At 58.9% G+C, this 15,372-nt stretch overlaps 1 protein-coding gene across 5 annotated transcripts in view; it reads left to right on the forward strand.

Annotated features, from left to right (window-relative positions):
• Positions 1–15,372, forward strand: part of KCNIP2 (potassium voltage-gated channel interacting protein 2) — a 43,030-nt gene that overhangs the window by 18,553 nt on the left and 9,105 nt on the right. The window contains exon 1 of one of the 5 annotated variants that reach the window (XM_066554267.1): positions 1,699–1,817. The exons of 3 other annotated variants lie outside the window; for them this stretch is intronic. In XM_066554267.1, the coding sequence (XP_066410364.1) occupies positions 1,730–1,817 (88 nt within the window). In that variant the 5' untranslated portion in view covers positions 1,699–1,729. Of the gene's footprint in view, positions 1–1,698; positions 1,818–8,806; positions 8,910–15,372 lie in introns of those variants that run through there. One more of the 5 variants, XM_066554264.1, reaches the window with a different exon arrangement.

Consider the following 15,372-nt stretch of genomic DNA (forward strand, 5'->3'; position numbering starts at 1 on the left):
CTTCCTCTTGTGAGGTTGATGTCCCTTGCAGCCCTTCCCTGGCCTGGGGCTTTGTGGATGTATTATTAAAGGGTTGCATGCCCCTGCTGTGCTGTGTGTTGTGCCTTGTTTAGGATCTCTCCAAACCTGGCTCAGCTATGCAGTGGCCAGTGCAGCATCCCCTGCTGCAGGTCCCCTCCCTCTGGGACACTGTCCTGCTGTGGTGTGGGGACACTGCTGGGCAGCTGGCCCCTTTGGCAGGGCCACAGCCTGTATAAGAGAGAGGGGCAGACAGAGGGGGCTTGGTTTGGAGGGAATGGCCTTTTTTTGGGGAGCAGGAGGTGAGGCTCCCCTATGCCAGCCCGAGTACAGGGTTGGGGGGAAGTGGTGGTGCTCTTGCCCCTTCCCTCTGGACTCCTTCTTGAGGTACTGGTAGGGACTGGACAGTCTGGCTGTTCCTGGCTGTATCATGGCTCCACCCTCTTTTCCATCCCTGAGGGAACAGAAGCTGTAATTTCCATCAGGTCCCTTTTTGTTCACTTCCTTCCCTATTAATAAGAGATGAAATTTATGAGATTACAGAGTCTGGAATGGATTCAGAACTGATAGAATCCTGCTGCTGTGGGGTGTGAATGCACTGTAGAGATGGAATACAGCTGGGAAAATGGTACTAGGGGAAGGGACGTTGTCTTGAGTCTACACAGACAGTCTCAGACTGGCTCTGGGAGCAGGGAAATCCCACTGCCACCACACTCCAGTCTGTCTTCTGGCTCTGACATACTGTGCAAGTCAGCAACTTGCTGCCAGGCTGAGCTTTGGAGTGAGCAGCTCTTAGCCTGGGTGGTCTCAGAGTCTGACTCCTCTTCCTCCTATCCTTGCATCCATCCTTGTCTCCTCCCCTGTGTGGAGCCAGCAGAAGTGGATGCTTGGAGATGCAGGACTGCAGGACACTTGCAGTAATGAAGGACCAATGCCCAGGGATGCAGGATGCTCACAACACTTGATTGTGGGAGTGGGTGGCTCCTGCTCGAGGATGCAGGATGCTCTCGGCGCCGGCTTCCCTCCGGAAGGAGCATCCTCGCTGCTCTTGGAGAGAGGCGGCCCTGGGATGCAGCGGTGCCTCATTGGTCAGCGGGACCTGTGGAGTCTGCGGGTTGCCATACCAACCTGCCTCTGGTTCCCGGCCAGCCGGGGCGTGAAGTGCCGGGTCGAGCTGGTGCCAAGGGGCGGATCAGGAGCCGGGGGCAACCCGAGGCTCTGCCAGCCAGGGAGGCGTCCATCCGCTTCTGCCGGAGGGCTGGCTGGCACTGCCGGGCTCCCCGGCACCCCGCATCGCCCCGACGCTGCTCCCCGCCGCTCCCCGCAACTTTGCGGCCGGCGGGAGGGCACGGCCCGGGGGGGGCGAACCGGGACATCCCGCTCCCTCTCACCGGCCGGCTTTCGCCAGCTCCAGCCCCGGGAGCGGCACCGCGGCCCAACTCCGTGTCCCGCTGCCCTCCTGCACCGGAGCATCCCCGCGCAAAACTTCCCGCTGCCCGCCGCCGGGAGCGGGGCTGGCGGTGCCGCGCTGCCGGGGCTGCCGCTGCCCGCTCCGCCGGCCCGCAGCGACGCCGATGCCCGCAGGCTCGCTCCGGGCAGAACGGCTCGGTGCTGCCCCGGGCATCGCCCGCTGCTCGCAGGAGCCGGGGGGCTGCTTGGCGGCCGGGAGGGGGGGCGGCTGGGTCCCTCCCCAGCGCTGGGAGCTGGAGCCATGAGCCACTGCCAGCAGCGCTGCAAGAGGCAGCTGGGCCGGGTGATCCGCTTCTTCTACCAGTTTGTCACCGGCACTCTCTCCCAAGGTAAGTACCGTCCTGGGGGACACGGGGTCTCTGTTCTGTGACAGGGGATGTCTGTCTGGTGAGCTCTGTGGGGTTATTTGGGGAGGGGACAAATGCTGCTTAAAAATGCTGGTGGAGGGGTTGCACTGAGCTCCGTGTGGAGCAAAGCTGAAGATGGCTCCAGGAAGCAACAAAAGCCCCTGAAGGCCCCTTGTGGACCTGGGGTGAGGGGAATGTTTTATCTGGGGAGGGGACTGGTACAAAGTGGAGCATGAAAGAGCTGCTGTACAAATAAATTGCAGCTGGTCTGATGGTGCCTGACATGCCAAGGAATCTGACTTCTCTGGGGCTGGAGCCATGACCTCCATCTAGCTGGACAAAGATGGATGTGCCCTGGGTGTGCCCCATGAGCCAGGGCAGCGACACACCCTGGTGCCTGCATCTACTGGTGCTTTTGTCCTGGGATGCTTGGTCCTGGGGATGGAGCTGCCTGCTGTGTGCTCCTGGTTTGATGTCACTGCCATGGCAGGACCCTCACCCCTGTGCCAGCCCCTGCACTGCCCTGCCAGCTGCCCAGTACCTCATCTTCTGGATGTGAACCCAGCACTGCCTCCTGAACCCAGTGGGCATATCCTGGGGAGGTCATCACGGGCCTGTGTGTGCTGGGAATCTGGGTGCCCTACTCCCACCCCTGTCCCTGCGTCCCTGTGCAGGGACAATGGTGGCATCCCCATGGACTTGCCCTGCTGAGAAGCACTGGGCTGCCCCTCTGGGCCCCAGCAGTGCTGGGGAGGGATGCACCATACCGTGAGTGCAGGGAAAGCCTTGTTAGGCCAATGTGGCAGCGTCACGCCTCAGAGCAGGGCTGGGACTTGCACTGCTTCTGCCAGGACTCAGCCTGCCTGGAAGGCCCCTCCCAGGTTTTGTGCCCTCCTTGCCTGGGGAAACCTCTGGGTCTGCACAGCCTGTGCCTGTCCTTGGGGCCAGAGAAAGGCAGGAATAGCATGGAGCACTTGGCACAGCCCGGGAGGATGGGATGTGGGAGCAATATTTGACCTGTGTCTCCAGCTGGCATGCTGCCTTCCTGCCCACAGGGACCCAAGCCCTGGGGCGGAGGCTCCTGGTCAAAGCAGAGGACAGTCCCCAGGCCCAGCAGCATGCCAGGCTCTGGAGGCTGGGTGTGCCACACGCAGTGCCAGCTCCATCCCCGCTAGCTGGCTCCATTGGGCACCAGCCAACTTGCCTGGAGTGGAGGGGCAGAGGATGAGTCAGCTGAGTGCAGCCCAGGGCACGAGGGGCAGAGCTGCAGGTGATGGAGCGAGGAGGGAATGGGACCTCGGGATGCTCCCAAACCCCACCACCTGCAAGGATATCCTGCAGGTCCTTCTCCCACTGTCCTGGGCTTTACAGCTGGGTGCTATGGCCTTGGGACTGTAGCAGGTGTCCCCTGGGACTGGGTTTCTGGAGTGACCATTTGTGGTGCTGTGCAGGACCAAGGGCTTTCCCTACAGCCCTGCTGGGTGTGCATGGGATTGGGATGGGCACAGAGGGCATGGCTGGCCGTGGGGCACTGACTACCCTCACCGTCTTCTTGGTGTCCTCCCAAGCTCTGAGACAAGCCAAAGTGGGGTGAAACCCAAAGCTGGGCAGCTCTGAGTTGGGTATGGGATGTGGGGCTTGCGCAGCCTTCTTCCCTCTGCAGCTCCCCTCCTCCCCAGCTGCTGCTCTGATCCTTGGGTCACCAAGATGCTGACCCCTCTCTGGCTGTTATCCTACCACATCATTCCCTTTTGGGAGGCAGTGACCCCCTGTCCTTCCTTCATAGTGAAGGAGGTCTCCTGGAGCTCACTGCAGAAGGCACTGGATGCTTGACCAGGTGGGCCTGGGGCAAGGGGCCCCCTGGCTGGGTGCTCTGGGGAGCTGGCCAAGGACGGGTTGCCAGAGAGGGCAAAGAGAAATGACTCAATCAATTAACCAGATTAAAACTGTGACTTCACCTCCCAAAAATAGCATTTCACCAATATTTTAATGTGCTTATTAATAATCTGCTCGCGCTCTGATTAGCAGCAAGGTAATAAGGGATCAGCTTTAACCTAAATTTAACTCTCCCTAATGGATGATGGCCCCGAGAACCAAAAAAAAGGAGAAATTCCTATCCATCAGGCTGGCCCCCCAGCAGGTCAGGAGCACCTGAGACTTGGGCAGCAGCTGTCCAGCTGTGCCTAGGGACCATCACCTCAGTGTGACCCAGCAGGTCCCGTGGCACATTTTGTGGAAGTAGTGTCCTGACACCCTTCTGCATTGAGTGAAGAACACTTTAGGGGCAGCCACAGGGGTGGCTCTCAAGGAGGGCAGATCCTGGCCACAGTCAAGGTGCATGGTCCCCTCCTGAAGAAACAGATCCCTTGACGATGGATGATTGCCCTGCTCTGTCCCCATCTGCTCCATCCTGCAGTGGGGGACAGTTCCCCATCCCCAGCTGCTGGTAGTGCTGGGAGGAGGATGGAGACAAGGCCCAGCCACCTGGCTACCTCGGTGTGCTTGTGGCATGCTGTGGACATGGAGCTGCTTTTTGGGCAAGAACCCCCTTCCAGGAGTTATTTATACACCACCCAGCAGGTGGCTGGCAGGGTGTTTAAATATAGCAGTGTGGCAGGGCTGTGCTGCTGGCAGCACTGGAGAGCCAGGGCAGGGGTGGCTGGGTAGGGGACACTTTGTGGCTGTCAGTGTCACAGCCCAAAGTGGGACAGGCAGCATGGGCTCAGTGCCAGCCTGGGCTGCCGGGTCCTGGGGCTGTGTTACAGAGCCTGCAGCTCTCCTCAGTGCTGAGCCATGGGCATGTGCCAGGGCCACTTTGCCATCCTGTCCTGTGTCACCTGTAGATCCTCAGAGCCATTGATCTTGGGGGAGAGAGAAGGGAGGGAGGAAGGAAGGGAGAGAGGGATGGATCTGCATGCTTGGATTCTGCTCCCTGAAAGGGGCACAACTGGGGCAAACTCCTCACACAGTGGGGTGGCCACAACCCCTGGCTGTGGGTGCAGGGTAGGGATGTGACATCTCGTATGCAAAGAGGCTTTGGGATTAAACACTGGGGTCGAGTGTCCTCCTCACCCGTATGTTCCATGGGACAGCAGATGGGGCCAAGCACTGTGCTGGGGCCAGAAGTGTCTCAGGCATGGGTGCAGCTAATCCAGCGTGGTTTGGCATCTGTGAGTGAGTGTGCCCAAACCCACAGTGGCACTAAATGCACCTGGCATCATGGAGCAGGAGCCAGGCTGGCTGGCTCTGACTCTAGGCTGAGAGAAACAGATGCTGATGGCAGACATCTCTGGGGAGGTGCTGTTGTGGGACACAGGGAACAAGATGCCAGACCCAGCTCTCCAGGATGGCAGAACTGAAGAGACACCTTCCTTCAAGCCCTTGTGTCTGGAGCAAGGACAGACACAGGCATCAGCAGAGATCCTGGCAGCATCATTCCCTAGGGAGTCCCTTTTCCAGGACTCTCAGCTTCACCTGTGGTGTGGCAGCAAGGAGCTGAGCCCTGAGGATCCCAAGATCATCGGGGAACTCTGAGCAGCCCTTGGGCTGTGGTGATGCCTTGCTGGCCCCATGGCACTGAGACACAGCCACATGTGTAATGAGCCCCGTCGGTTCTCTGCCCCCTGCCTCCTTCTCCTGGCTGATGGTGCCACTCTCCCCCCGGGCCAGGAGGGTTATTTTTAACTGTTTGCCATGTGCTGTCTGAGCACAATTAAGGTAATTGGTTTGGGAGCCTGGCTCTCACACAACGCTCCCAATTACCTGCCTGCCTGCCCGTGCGGCCCCCCGCCTCCCTGCCCGCGGTGGCCGCTCCTCTGGCGGGGGACTGCCGGGACAGGGCTGCCCCAGATAGCACAGCGGGGCACGGGGCATGGAGCCATGGAGAGGACATCCCTGCACAACGACAGCCTGCTCTATGCCTCCCTGATTGCCATCCTCCTCCTCATCTCCTATTGGTTCACCACCCGCTGCTTCAAAATCATCAGCGGCATTGAAGGTACGGGGCTGGGGACATGGGGGGACAGGGTGGCCTGGCCCGGCCACTTCCACAGGCCAAGCGGTGAGGCGGGCCACATGCTTGGTGTGGGAGAGGTGCACTGGGGACTCCCTCTCTGGGAGAGCTCCATCTCCTCAGTGACTCCATTAGTTCCTCCTGGCCGTGGTCCTGTTCCTGTGTGTGAGAGCAGCCGGTGGCAGCCCAGGGCTGAGCTGTGGCTCAGGGCTGTATCCAGTGCTGCTCTGGGTCCACCATGCTGCTGGTGTTGGTGTGCTGCTGCCTCTCACTGTGAGATGGGGATGCAGATGGGCTCTCTGGAGCGTCCCACTCTTGTAGGGTGCCCACAGCTCATGCTCGGGCCTCAATCTGCGTTTTGGGGCTCTGGGTCCCTTTGGGCGTGACCCACATCTTTGGTGCTCAGCTGGTGTGTTGGGGAGCTCTGGGATATGGTGGGGGTCCCACTTTCCCCAGTGAAGGGTCTCTCCAAGCCCCAGTGCAGTGGGATGTGAGTGTTGGGGGTTTGCAGGGTGAGACCCCACGGCAAGGAGCAGGGCAGGAGGGGTGAAACTGGCATCACGTGTCTGGGGACGTGCAGAGCCTCTCCTGCCCGGGGTGTGCATTGCTCCTTCTGTCTGTGAGCCCTCTGCACAGCTCAGCCAGAGCCTTGGGGCGCTTCCCACAGCATGGCCAAATGCTGACTGGCTGCAGGGGCAGGGAGCACCCCTGGGAGCGATGCCCCTCAGTGGGATGGGGGGCAAAGCCCTGCCTCACACTTCTGGTGGGGTACACGTGCTCTTGAGCATCCCTTGCAGGCAGCTGTGGGTCTGGCTCCATTGGTGACCTCCCACATGTGGTCCCATGTGTCTCCTGCGTCCTGGGGACAGCTCCAGATGGAGTAACATCCCTGGGGACCTTGATGAGGTGAAGGGTGCTCCTTTGTCACACCTAGCCCTGCTGCCCTGCAGCACTGCTCTGCTGGGGAAGATGGCTGACACGGGGGAGGCACAAGGGCAGGTGGGGAAGCTGTCACTTGGTGACTGACCTGCCACTGCTTCAGCCCCAGCATCCCACGATGCTGCCAGAGGCATGAGGGGCTGATGACAGTCTGTTCACATGGGTTGAGCAGGTTCCCTTTGCAGAGAAACTGCCCTGAATCCTCTGGATCAGGCTGGAAGGGCTCCTCTCCCTCTACATCTGGCTAAAACTAGATTGCAAAAATAGACTCATGGCTTGCAGGACAGGCATCAGTGCTGGAAGCAGCTGGAGGCTTGAGGAGAGGATGGGTTGTAACTGGGGCTCAGCAAGAAAAGTGGCTTTAAAAACACTTGACATCAGTTGGAAACGGAAACTTCCTGCAGGCATGCAACAGGTCTGTGCCACCCCAGCCCTCAGGGATTGACTCGAGGGCAAAACTGGGAAGCAGACACATGAAATCCAGGCTCAGTGCCTGGAAACTCAGCTCTTTCCAAGAAAAGGAAATGTGAGGTCTGAAAACTTCCAGCCTGGAGAATGTTTCCCTAGGGAAGGCTTTCAGCTCTTTCACCAAGAGACCTCTGATGCATCTCTGGCATCTTCTGCTGCTGTTAGATCAACCTTGGGAGCGTGCCCCAGGTGGGCAGGCGATGCCAAGCCCTGTGGCATGGAGCCACTAGATAGCCAGGCTATGCTGTGACCCGGGACTGAGACACCAGCCCTCCCCATCCCCTGCCAGGGGACAAACCTGCAGCCTGCTGGGCTGGAGATGGGGGTTCCTGGGAGATTGGTGTGAGGCAGCCCTGCTGGGAGCTCTTGCCAGGGGTCTGCTTCATATCCTAGATATGGCAACCCCACCTGTGGCAGCTGGCCTTGCTCCTGGGGTGAACTGGGAGGCAGCAGTGGCATGGGGGCAGCCCTGCTCCCTGCTTACCACACCAGTGCTGGAGTTAGGACTGGTCTTGCATCATGGGCCATATGGGAATTGTCTGCCTGGAGATGGGCAGTGCCAGTGGCATCCATGGGAGAAGCGATGGGGAAGATCTCAAGGGGTGCTGAGCCCTGGTGATAGGCAGTGACCACAGGTACCTGGATCCCCAGTGATCCCTGTGTTTGTGATCAAACAGCCAGGCAGGGGCTGGAATGCTGTTAGAAAAGAGCTAAATTTAGCCCCATTGGCTGTGTGTGGATTTGTGCTCGAGGCACACATGCACAGGTTCACCCTCTGTTTCCAGCTTCTGCGTGACCTCGGCTGGGTCCCTAGCCCCTGCTTCTCCTCCTCTCCTGCTATTGTCTTGGGAGTCCTACATCACAGACTCTGCTCCCAGCCTGTTCTCCCTGACCTGCTCCCCATCTTCCCTTGGTGTTCCCAGCAAAACAGGTGGACCCATCTGCCTGCTCAGAAATGGGGCAGATGGAATTGTTGCCCCAGACACTCTCCAGGAGGGAGATGTTGAGGTGTTTAGCCAAGCTGGTCCCCGTGGGGCAGACACATGTCTGGGGCACAGAGGACAAATCTGAGTCATGCCCATCCTGGATGTTTTGCCAGTGCCCAGCGTCCTGCCCCTCCCCGTGTCCCCCCCTGGGAACTGAGTGCCTTTTAATATCTGTGGCCCGTTTCCTTAGCAACTGCATTAAGCAAATCGATGGAGGTGGTGTCATTGGAATGGGAGGGCATGCCTTCTTTCCCCCTCTGACCCCCCCCATCCCCGCCACCCCCCACGCCTCCCTGCACTTGGCCTCTCTCCACTCTTACTCACAGGCACGGCCCTGCTGTGCCTGGGCTCTCAGCTGTGGCTCCCAGAGCCTCCTGCCACAGCCCTGTGCTGACCCCTCGCTTGCCCATGGCCGATGGCAGCTGTCCCTGAGTAGGGGGTGACGGCCAAACCCCCACCAGGGACACGGGCCCTGGTCCCTGGGGATGCGAGGTGCTGGGGTGAGGGGGCTCCAGGACTGTGGCAGGGAGGGGTGGAGGGGTGAGGGGCCATGAGACACCCCCACCATGAACCTGGAAGGCCTTGAGATGATTGCAGTGCTGGTGGTCTTGGTCCTCTTCGTCAAGGTGCTGGAGCAATTTGGCCTCTTCGAGCCTGTGTCCGTGGAAGGTAACGGGTGTGGGTGGTGCTGTCACCTCTGGGGACATGAGGGGCAGGTGGTGGGTGTCCAGAGCTGCCCCCAAGGATGCTCCAAGGCTGCTGCATCCATCAGAGAGTCCTGGTGTCCACTGGCTGCTTATAGGGGCGTAGTATGGAAGGAGCAGAGTATCTGCCTGTCCCAATGGCTGGGGATGTAGGGAGGGGACCGGGCTGGCAAGGTGTCTGCTGTATGGTGGTGACTTTCATGTGTGCTGGGATGCTGGGGGCTGGGACTGTGTGTGACAGTGTATGTGGGCACCAGGGTGTTTTCCAGCACCTCCAGAGGAGCAAGGTGTTACCAGAGTCCATGGTCACCTCACCCTGCACGTGAGGTGTTGGGCTGAGCACCAGTCTGCACAGCAGCCAGGCTCAGGCAGGATGGGTGCATGCTGGGCTCCGTGCTCCTGGCTCTCCCAAGGCTCCCTGTGGCCCTTGGGCAGGGTGGGGGACACAGAGGGAGCTGTGCAGCTGTGGATGGGCTGTGTGAGGTGCTGAGTGCTGTGCATGGGACACACTTGGCAGAGTCTGGATCCACCCGGGGACTCTGCTTTGTTCATGGTGGGAGTGAGGTTGAGACTTGCTTGGCTGGGTGCTCCCTGGCTCCCGGGGTTATGGTTGTGTGAGGGGTCCCCAGCCCCTGCCCATGCCTGCACACACCTCTCTGAAGGATGCTGCAGCCTGCCTGGCCCTTGGCATCGGGGCATGCACAGGGTGAGGAGGAGACACAGTTTTCCTGGTCCACTGGTGCCCTGAGATATCTGCTGTGCTTCTCCAGAACTGGGTGCCACACGGGCTGGGTGTAGTGGTGAATGCTCACCTCCACAAGCAGTGAAGCAGCCAGCACCCAAGGCTGCACCTACAGGATGGCCGTGCCTGGGGATAGGGAGGGAGAGAGGGGACAGATGGGGGATCTCCCCCTCTGATCCTGTGAACCTGATCGCAGGACAGGAAAGGTGGTTTTCATTACCCAGAAAAGGCTGAAGTTTTCATCACTATTTAACTGCTGTTGCATAGGTTGCTGCCCCTTCTGACTTGAGAGGCAGCAGCTAGGATTTTGCTCTCCAGGGAAGGTCCCAGGCAGTGTCTAGGGCTGGTAAATACTGTGTCCCCTCCGGGGGTTGTTTACAAGCCATGGGTGGGCCAACAGTGACAGCCTAGAGATGGCAAAGAGCCTGAAACCAAACACTAATGGCTTGGGTCTGCTAATGGACACAGGGCTCTGCCCCCTGCTCCCAAGCCATCGATGCTGCCGGCGGTGCTTCCCTGCTCCAGCTGGGGGCCCAGGCCCTCCCTGCCCCATCCGTGCTGCTCTCCTGCCTGCAGCTCTTTCTCTGCCCAGGTTGTGCTTTGCCACCACAGTGATGGGCTGGGAATGGAGCAGCTCCAGAGGGGACCAAGCCAACCTCTCTAAGTCTGGGGGAAGGGTTCAGTGGGAGCATCTTGCAGTGAGATTCTGGGGGAGTTCCAGGCTTGCTGGGTTCCCAAACTCAGCTGGATGAGGCCCCAAGGACCCCATCCTTCATTTGGAGCTGGCACTTCCCTGAAAAAGGGCTTGGACAGAAGTGCTGACTGTCTGCAACCCCTTGTCCTGTCTGCTTGGCGCTGTACCCCCGGGGACCTTGCCACAGCCTTGGTGGCACGGGCACAGCCGCTGTCTGGCAGCACCAATGGAGCATCCCCATGATTGCTCTGTGCTCCAGGACCTTCAAGGTGATCAATGCTGGAACTGACATTGTTTACCAGCTGGATAATCAATGATGGATTGTGTCATCCCACCTCTGCCCTGTGCCATCATGGCTGTCCCCAGCCCTGAAGATCTGGCAGACCCATGCAGGAGGCTCTCAGACCTCTGCTGAGATCTCGCTTTGGCCAAGCGCTCAGGATGGGGCAGGTGGAGAGAAACGCTATCAATTTTGCCTCTTGAAGTGCAGCATCAATAATTCAGCTCAGAGCAATCGGTCCCGGCTGGGAGGAGGGGTGGCGGGAGGGAGAAGGCGGGAGCGCCACCCGCGTAGCCCAGCCACAGATTAATATTGAATGAAGTGGCAGATTGCTGTCGGCAGGATAATTGGTGCCTGCCCAGGGCTGTTCCTGCCTTGGCTGTTCAGGGTACGTGCTGGGGGACAGGCAGGACTGGGGGTGTCTTGGAGAGCCCCCAGCATAGGGTGTGCTGGCCTCTGCCTTCCCTGGGGGCTGCTGCTGCTGTAGAGCTCAGGATAGGGAGAGAGAAGCAGGGCTGGGAGGGTGCCAAGCCCTTCCAGAATGTGGGAGAAACAGGAGGGAGCAGCAGCATGCCTGGGTGCCACCAGCACCCCGAAAGGTGCCAGGCAGAGGGTGGTGGCAGTGAGCAGAATGGACCCTCCTTACGGCTGGCTCAGGATGAGGGTCCCTCTGGAGAAGGGAGAAAGGAAGCATCCCCAAGGTGCCGGTGAGAGCAAAGTCCTGTGCCAAGCCCTGGTTCCTCCTGCTTTCCAGGAACCTCTTTGTAAGGAGTGCTGTGTCTTGGCTGCAGGAGGGACTGGCCCTTTGGGGTGTGATGTTTTGGTCCCTGGGCTCAGGGTGTCATCCAGCCTGGTGGGTCTGACAGACCCAGAGGTCAAGGTGAGCTTGCTGCAGGGCAATAGATCTTGGAGCATCAGAAGTCTAGCCTAGGATAGCTGCAGACACTCCAGGTTGAAGTTTGGGGTTCCCTGGGCTGGGCTGCACCAGACATTCCTTCCCCCTTCTGCACTGGATTTAACCCTTGCTCTTCCATGGGCTAGCAGGTTTGTCAGCTGGCTCTAGGGCTGGGCAAGGTTGGCTCTCCCAGCAGCCCTGAGCTCCCCAAGGTCCACAGTACCTGTAGTGCTCCCTGTGCCTCTGCTGCTGCGTGGTGACATGTCCTGCTCAGCCCAGCCAGACCTAATTAGCTTGTTGAATCTCTTCCCCCTCCGGCCTTGTGTTAATCACTTTTCACATTGCTTCCTTCCCAATTCCCTCTGGCCTGATTTGCTCCTACTGTTGCTGATGTGCCTGGAGAGGGGAGCAAGGAGATCCAGCTGTACATGGGAAAGGGCCCCCACTCTTTCCCAGGATGAGCTCTGAGCCAGCAGATAGATGGACCAGAGATCACTTGGCCACAGGGAAGTGAGAAAACCACAGGCTGGAGAAAAAGCAAGAAATGTAGAGATCAAAGGAGCCTATTAGAATAGATTGCCCTTCTTTATAGTCCTGCTCTGTTGGTGGAGGGTGAAACCTTCATGTCCAGTGGGAGAGGCTGTAGCTCTCTAGCACAAGGTTGTGTTGGGCTCCAGGGTGCTGTGGGAGCTCATTGGGATGTCCTTCACCTCTCCCCTGTGAAGGGCAGGATTAGACCCCAGGACTGGGCACAGGTGGGAAGAGAAGTGCCCTGGACTGGGCTCTAGGAGTATGGAGTCCCTGGAGTGCTGTTATCGGGATGTCAGACGTGCCATCCACACTTGGCTACAGCATCCCCTCCCACGGATAGAGGAGAATGTCTCATTCCCCCATGGGTGCCTGACCTGGGGCTTGTTGTACTGCTGGGGCAGGAGGTGGCCTCATCAGAAGCAGCTGTTAGGTGAGAGATGCATAGACAGCTGAAAGCCACTTTCTGACAACCACTGCTGCCAGGCTGGAGTCTCTCCTGCTGCCCTCAAAGCAGGATGCTGGGTGGGCTGTGGGGAGCACCCACCCTGGCTGTCCCAGATGTGCTGCCCTCCCTCCAGGCAGCGCACTGTGGGGCACATTTGCACCCTGTAGGGCACATTTTCACCCTATGGAGCACATTTCCCTCCAGCAGCAAGCAACGTACCCAGGGCTGGCAGCCCCAGCTGTGCTGTGACTGACTTGCTGGTGCAGAGATGCAGAAGAAGAGGGAGGAGATGAGGGTTGCAGATGTCTGTGGAGGTGATCAGTGGACAAGGCTGAGCTCCAAGGCAGGGAACTTGTGCCATGCAAGGTAGGGACACTGTTGGGGGGAAGGTTTGGTGGTTTGTGATGGGGCAGAGGGGATTTCCTAAGCAGAGCTGCCCCCCAGGCTGGTGACAGCAGTATCCCAGTAGCGTGTGATGAACTCGAGGGTTCCTGCAGACTGCTCAGCTCCAGTGCCACCACAAGCTGTTGTTGGGGTGGAAGTCAGTGTGGCTGAGCCTCCGCCACCTCCATGCACCCACTGGTGCCCACTGTGCACCCCTTTGCAGGTTCCTGTGCCAGGCTGTGTAGTGCAGGGGTGCCCTGCAGGAGAGCTGCCTTGGGCTCTCCTTCCCTGCAGCCTGGGTGCCCCGGGGGACCCCAGAGGGTGCCAGGGCAGGAAGAGGGAGGGCCAAGGCAGGTCTCTCCTCCCCTGCCCTCCCCTCTCCTGCGTTGCTGGGTCTGCCAGAGCAGCTGCCGGCTGGGGCTGTGTGTCTGGGGATGGCGCTTGCTGAGGCACCCTGGGACCTGCAGGGGCTGCAAACCGTGGGCATCATCCTGCTGCTCTGCTCCAGCCTCAAGATACTCCATGCCCTGGGCATCATCGACCTGACCAGGGGAGGTGGGATGGGGACAGGGATGGGGATGGGGTTGCAAGGAGATGAGAATGTGGTGGTGGAGGTGCTCCTCCTATCCCAAGGGCTTGCAGGGTGCTTAGGGGAGTTTCTGAAAGATTAGTGTGGTTTAGGGCTTTTTTTTGGGGGGGGCAGGGGGGCATTGGAATGTCTGGCAGCATTAGGGTGTAAGGAACTGCGGAAGTGAGGGTGTCTGGGGGTGTTTCAGAGTGTTAGGATATTGGGTGGGAATATTTGTGGACATTGAAATGTGTGGTGTTGGGTGCAGGATGCTAGAAATTTAAGGTGTCTGGGAGCTTTAGGGTGGGGGATATCTGTGTGTTGAGGCACTGGGATGCAGTGACCTGTGGGGTGCTGGGGGAGGGAGACTGTCTGGGCTATTGGAGTCTCAGGACAATGGGATGCAGAGGACTGGGCTTTGTCAGATGATGGGGAAAAGCACTGCAGGTAACTGAGGCTGAAGAGATAATTGTGAACTGGGAGAAAAGAGCCATGAATGTGGGGTGCAGCACCATGCAGGGCAAAGCTTTCTCACTGCTACAGGAATTGGTGGCTATGGGGAGAACATTTGAAAAGAGCCGAGAGCCCCTTTGCCCTCCCTGTGGGGCTGTGCCAGGGCTGGGGAAGGACGAGGATGCTCTGGGTGTTGGCCTTCCTGGATTGGCAAGTGGGTACTGAGGACAGGGCTGGATGTGGCCAAAGAAGAGGACCCAAAATATGTCAGAGCAATGGATACACAACCTGTTGGTTGCGCTTGGTGAGGGTGGGAGTGCAGGGAGCTGCATGGTGCTGATGCCTTGTTTCCTCTGGCTCGACGGTGCCACAGACAGTCCCAGCTCAAGCAAGGGCTGCCAGTGGACTTTGCATGAATGTGTTTTTTTGCCTCCATCCCCTCTTTATCCTTGCTGGCACTGGTGATGCTGTGAAATGAAGGGACTGCAGATCACATCCCCTTGGGTAGCCAGATTTCGGAATGGGAGGTGTGTGGTCAGGAGTGATCAGAGGAGCAACTAGTATTAGAGCAGAGAGAGAGAAGAGGATGGTGCTGTGCTCAGGAGGTGCTTTCAACCTCCTGATGGAGAATGTCCCTGAGCTGCCTGGGATCTGGCTGGGGTGTGGCTGAAGCACATCCACTTTTTGTCCCTGTGCCTTACTGTGGAGGGTATGGATGACATCTGGGTAATGGACTATGCAGAACTCTAGCTCTCCTGTGGAACTCGCTGCTTGCAGCCAAGAGGAGCTGCTGCTCCACTGAGGCATTGTTTTGGGCAGCTCCTCTGGCACCTTGGATGTGCTGGTTCCTGCTGCCAGAGGAGGTGCTGACGGGGGCAGGATGTGTCCCTGTGTGTGGGTTTGCAGCAGGGTGATGCATATGGCTGTCCCAGTCCTGCAGCTTTATCTGCTCCATTTGGGGAGCCCCTGAGCTCCACTGTCTCTTGGGATGTGTATCCTTTCCCATTCCCTGCTCACAACATTTTGTGCATGGTGTGGTATGAAGACATTATGATTCTGCAGCATCTCCTTTGGGCACAGCCAGGCTCTCTGGGAGCACTCTCACAGGCTGGGGATGGCAATGGGGACAGCAGTGCTGCGAGCCCCACTTGACTCTGTGCCCCGTTCTGGCCCGTTCTGCTCAGCACAAGGGTTGTGCAGCTGATTCTCTCTCTGGCACCAGGGAATATCCTGGTCCTGAGCCTTTGCTGTCCCACAAACTGCAGCTTGCTTGGCAGCTTTGCTGCTCCCATCTCTGTCCCACCCCCAGGACAGGGACTCTTTGGCCCTGGGAAATGCCAGCTGTGATTTCATTCCTCTGATGGATGACTGTCTGGCACCTTTGCTACACTTGGCTCTGTATTGCTGACTGATGAGGGTCATTTGCAGAGCTGCTG

The sequence above is a fragment of the Molothrus aeneus genome, chromosome 8, assembly GCF_037042795.1.
Source record: "Molothrus aeneus isolate 106 chromosome 8, BPBGC_Maene_1.0, whole genome shotgun sequence".
Classification (NCBI taxonomy): Eukaryota; Metazoa; Chordata; class Aves; order Passeriformes; family Icteridae; genus Molothrus; species Molothrus aeneus.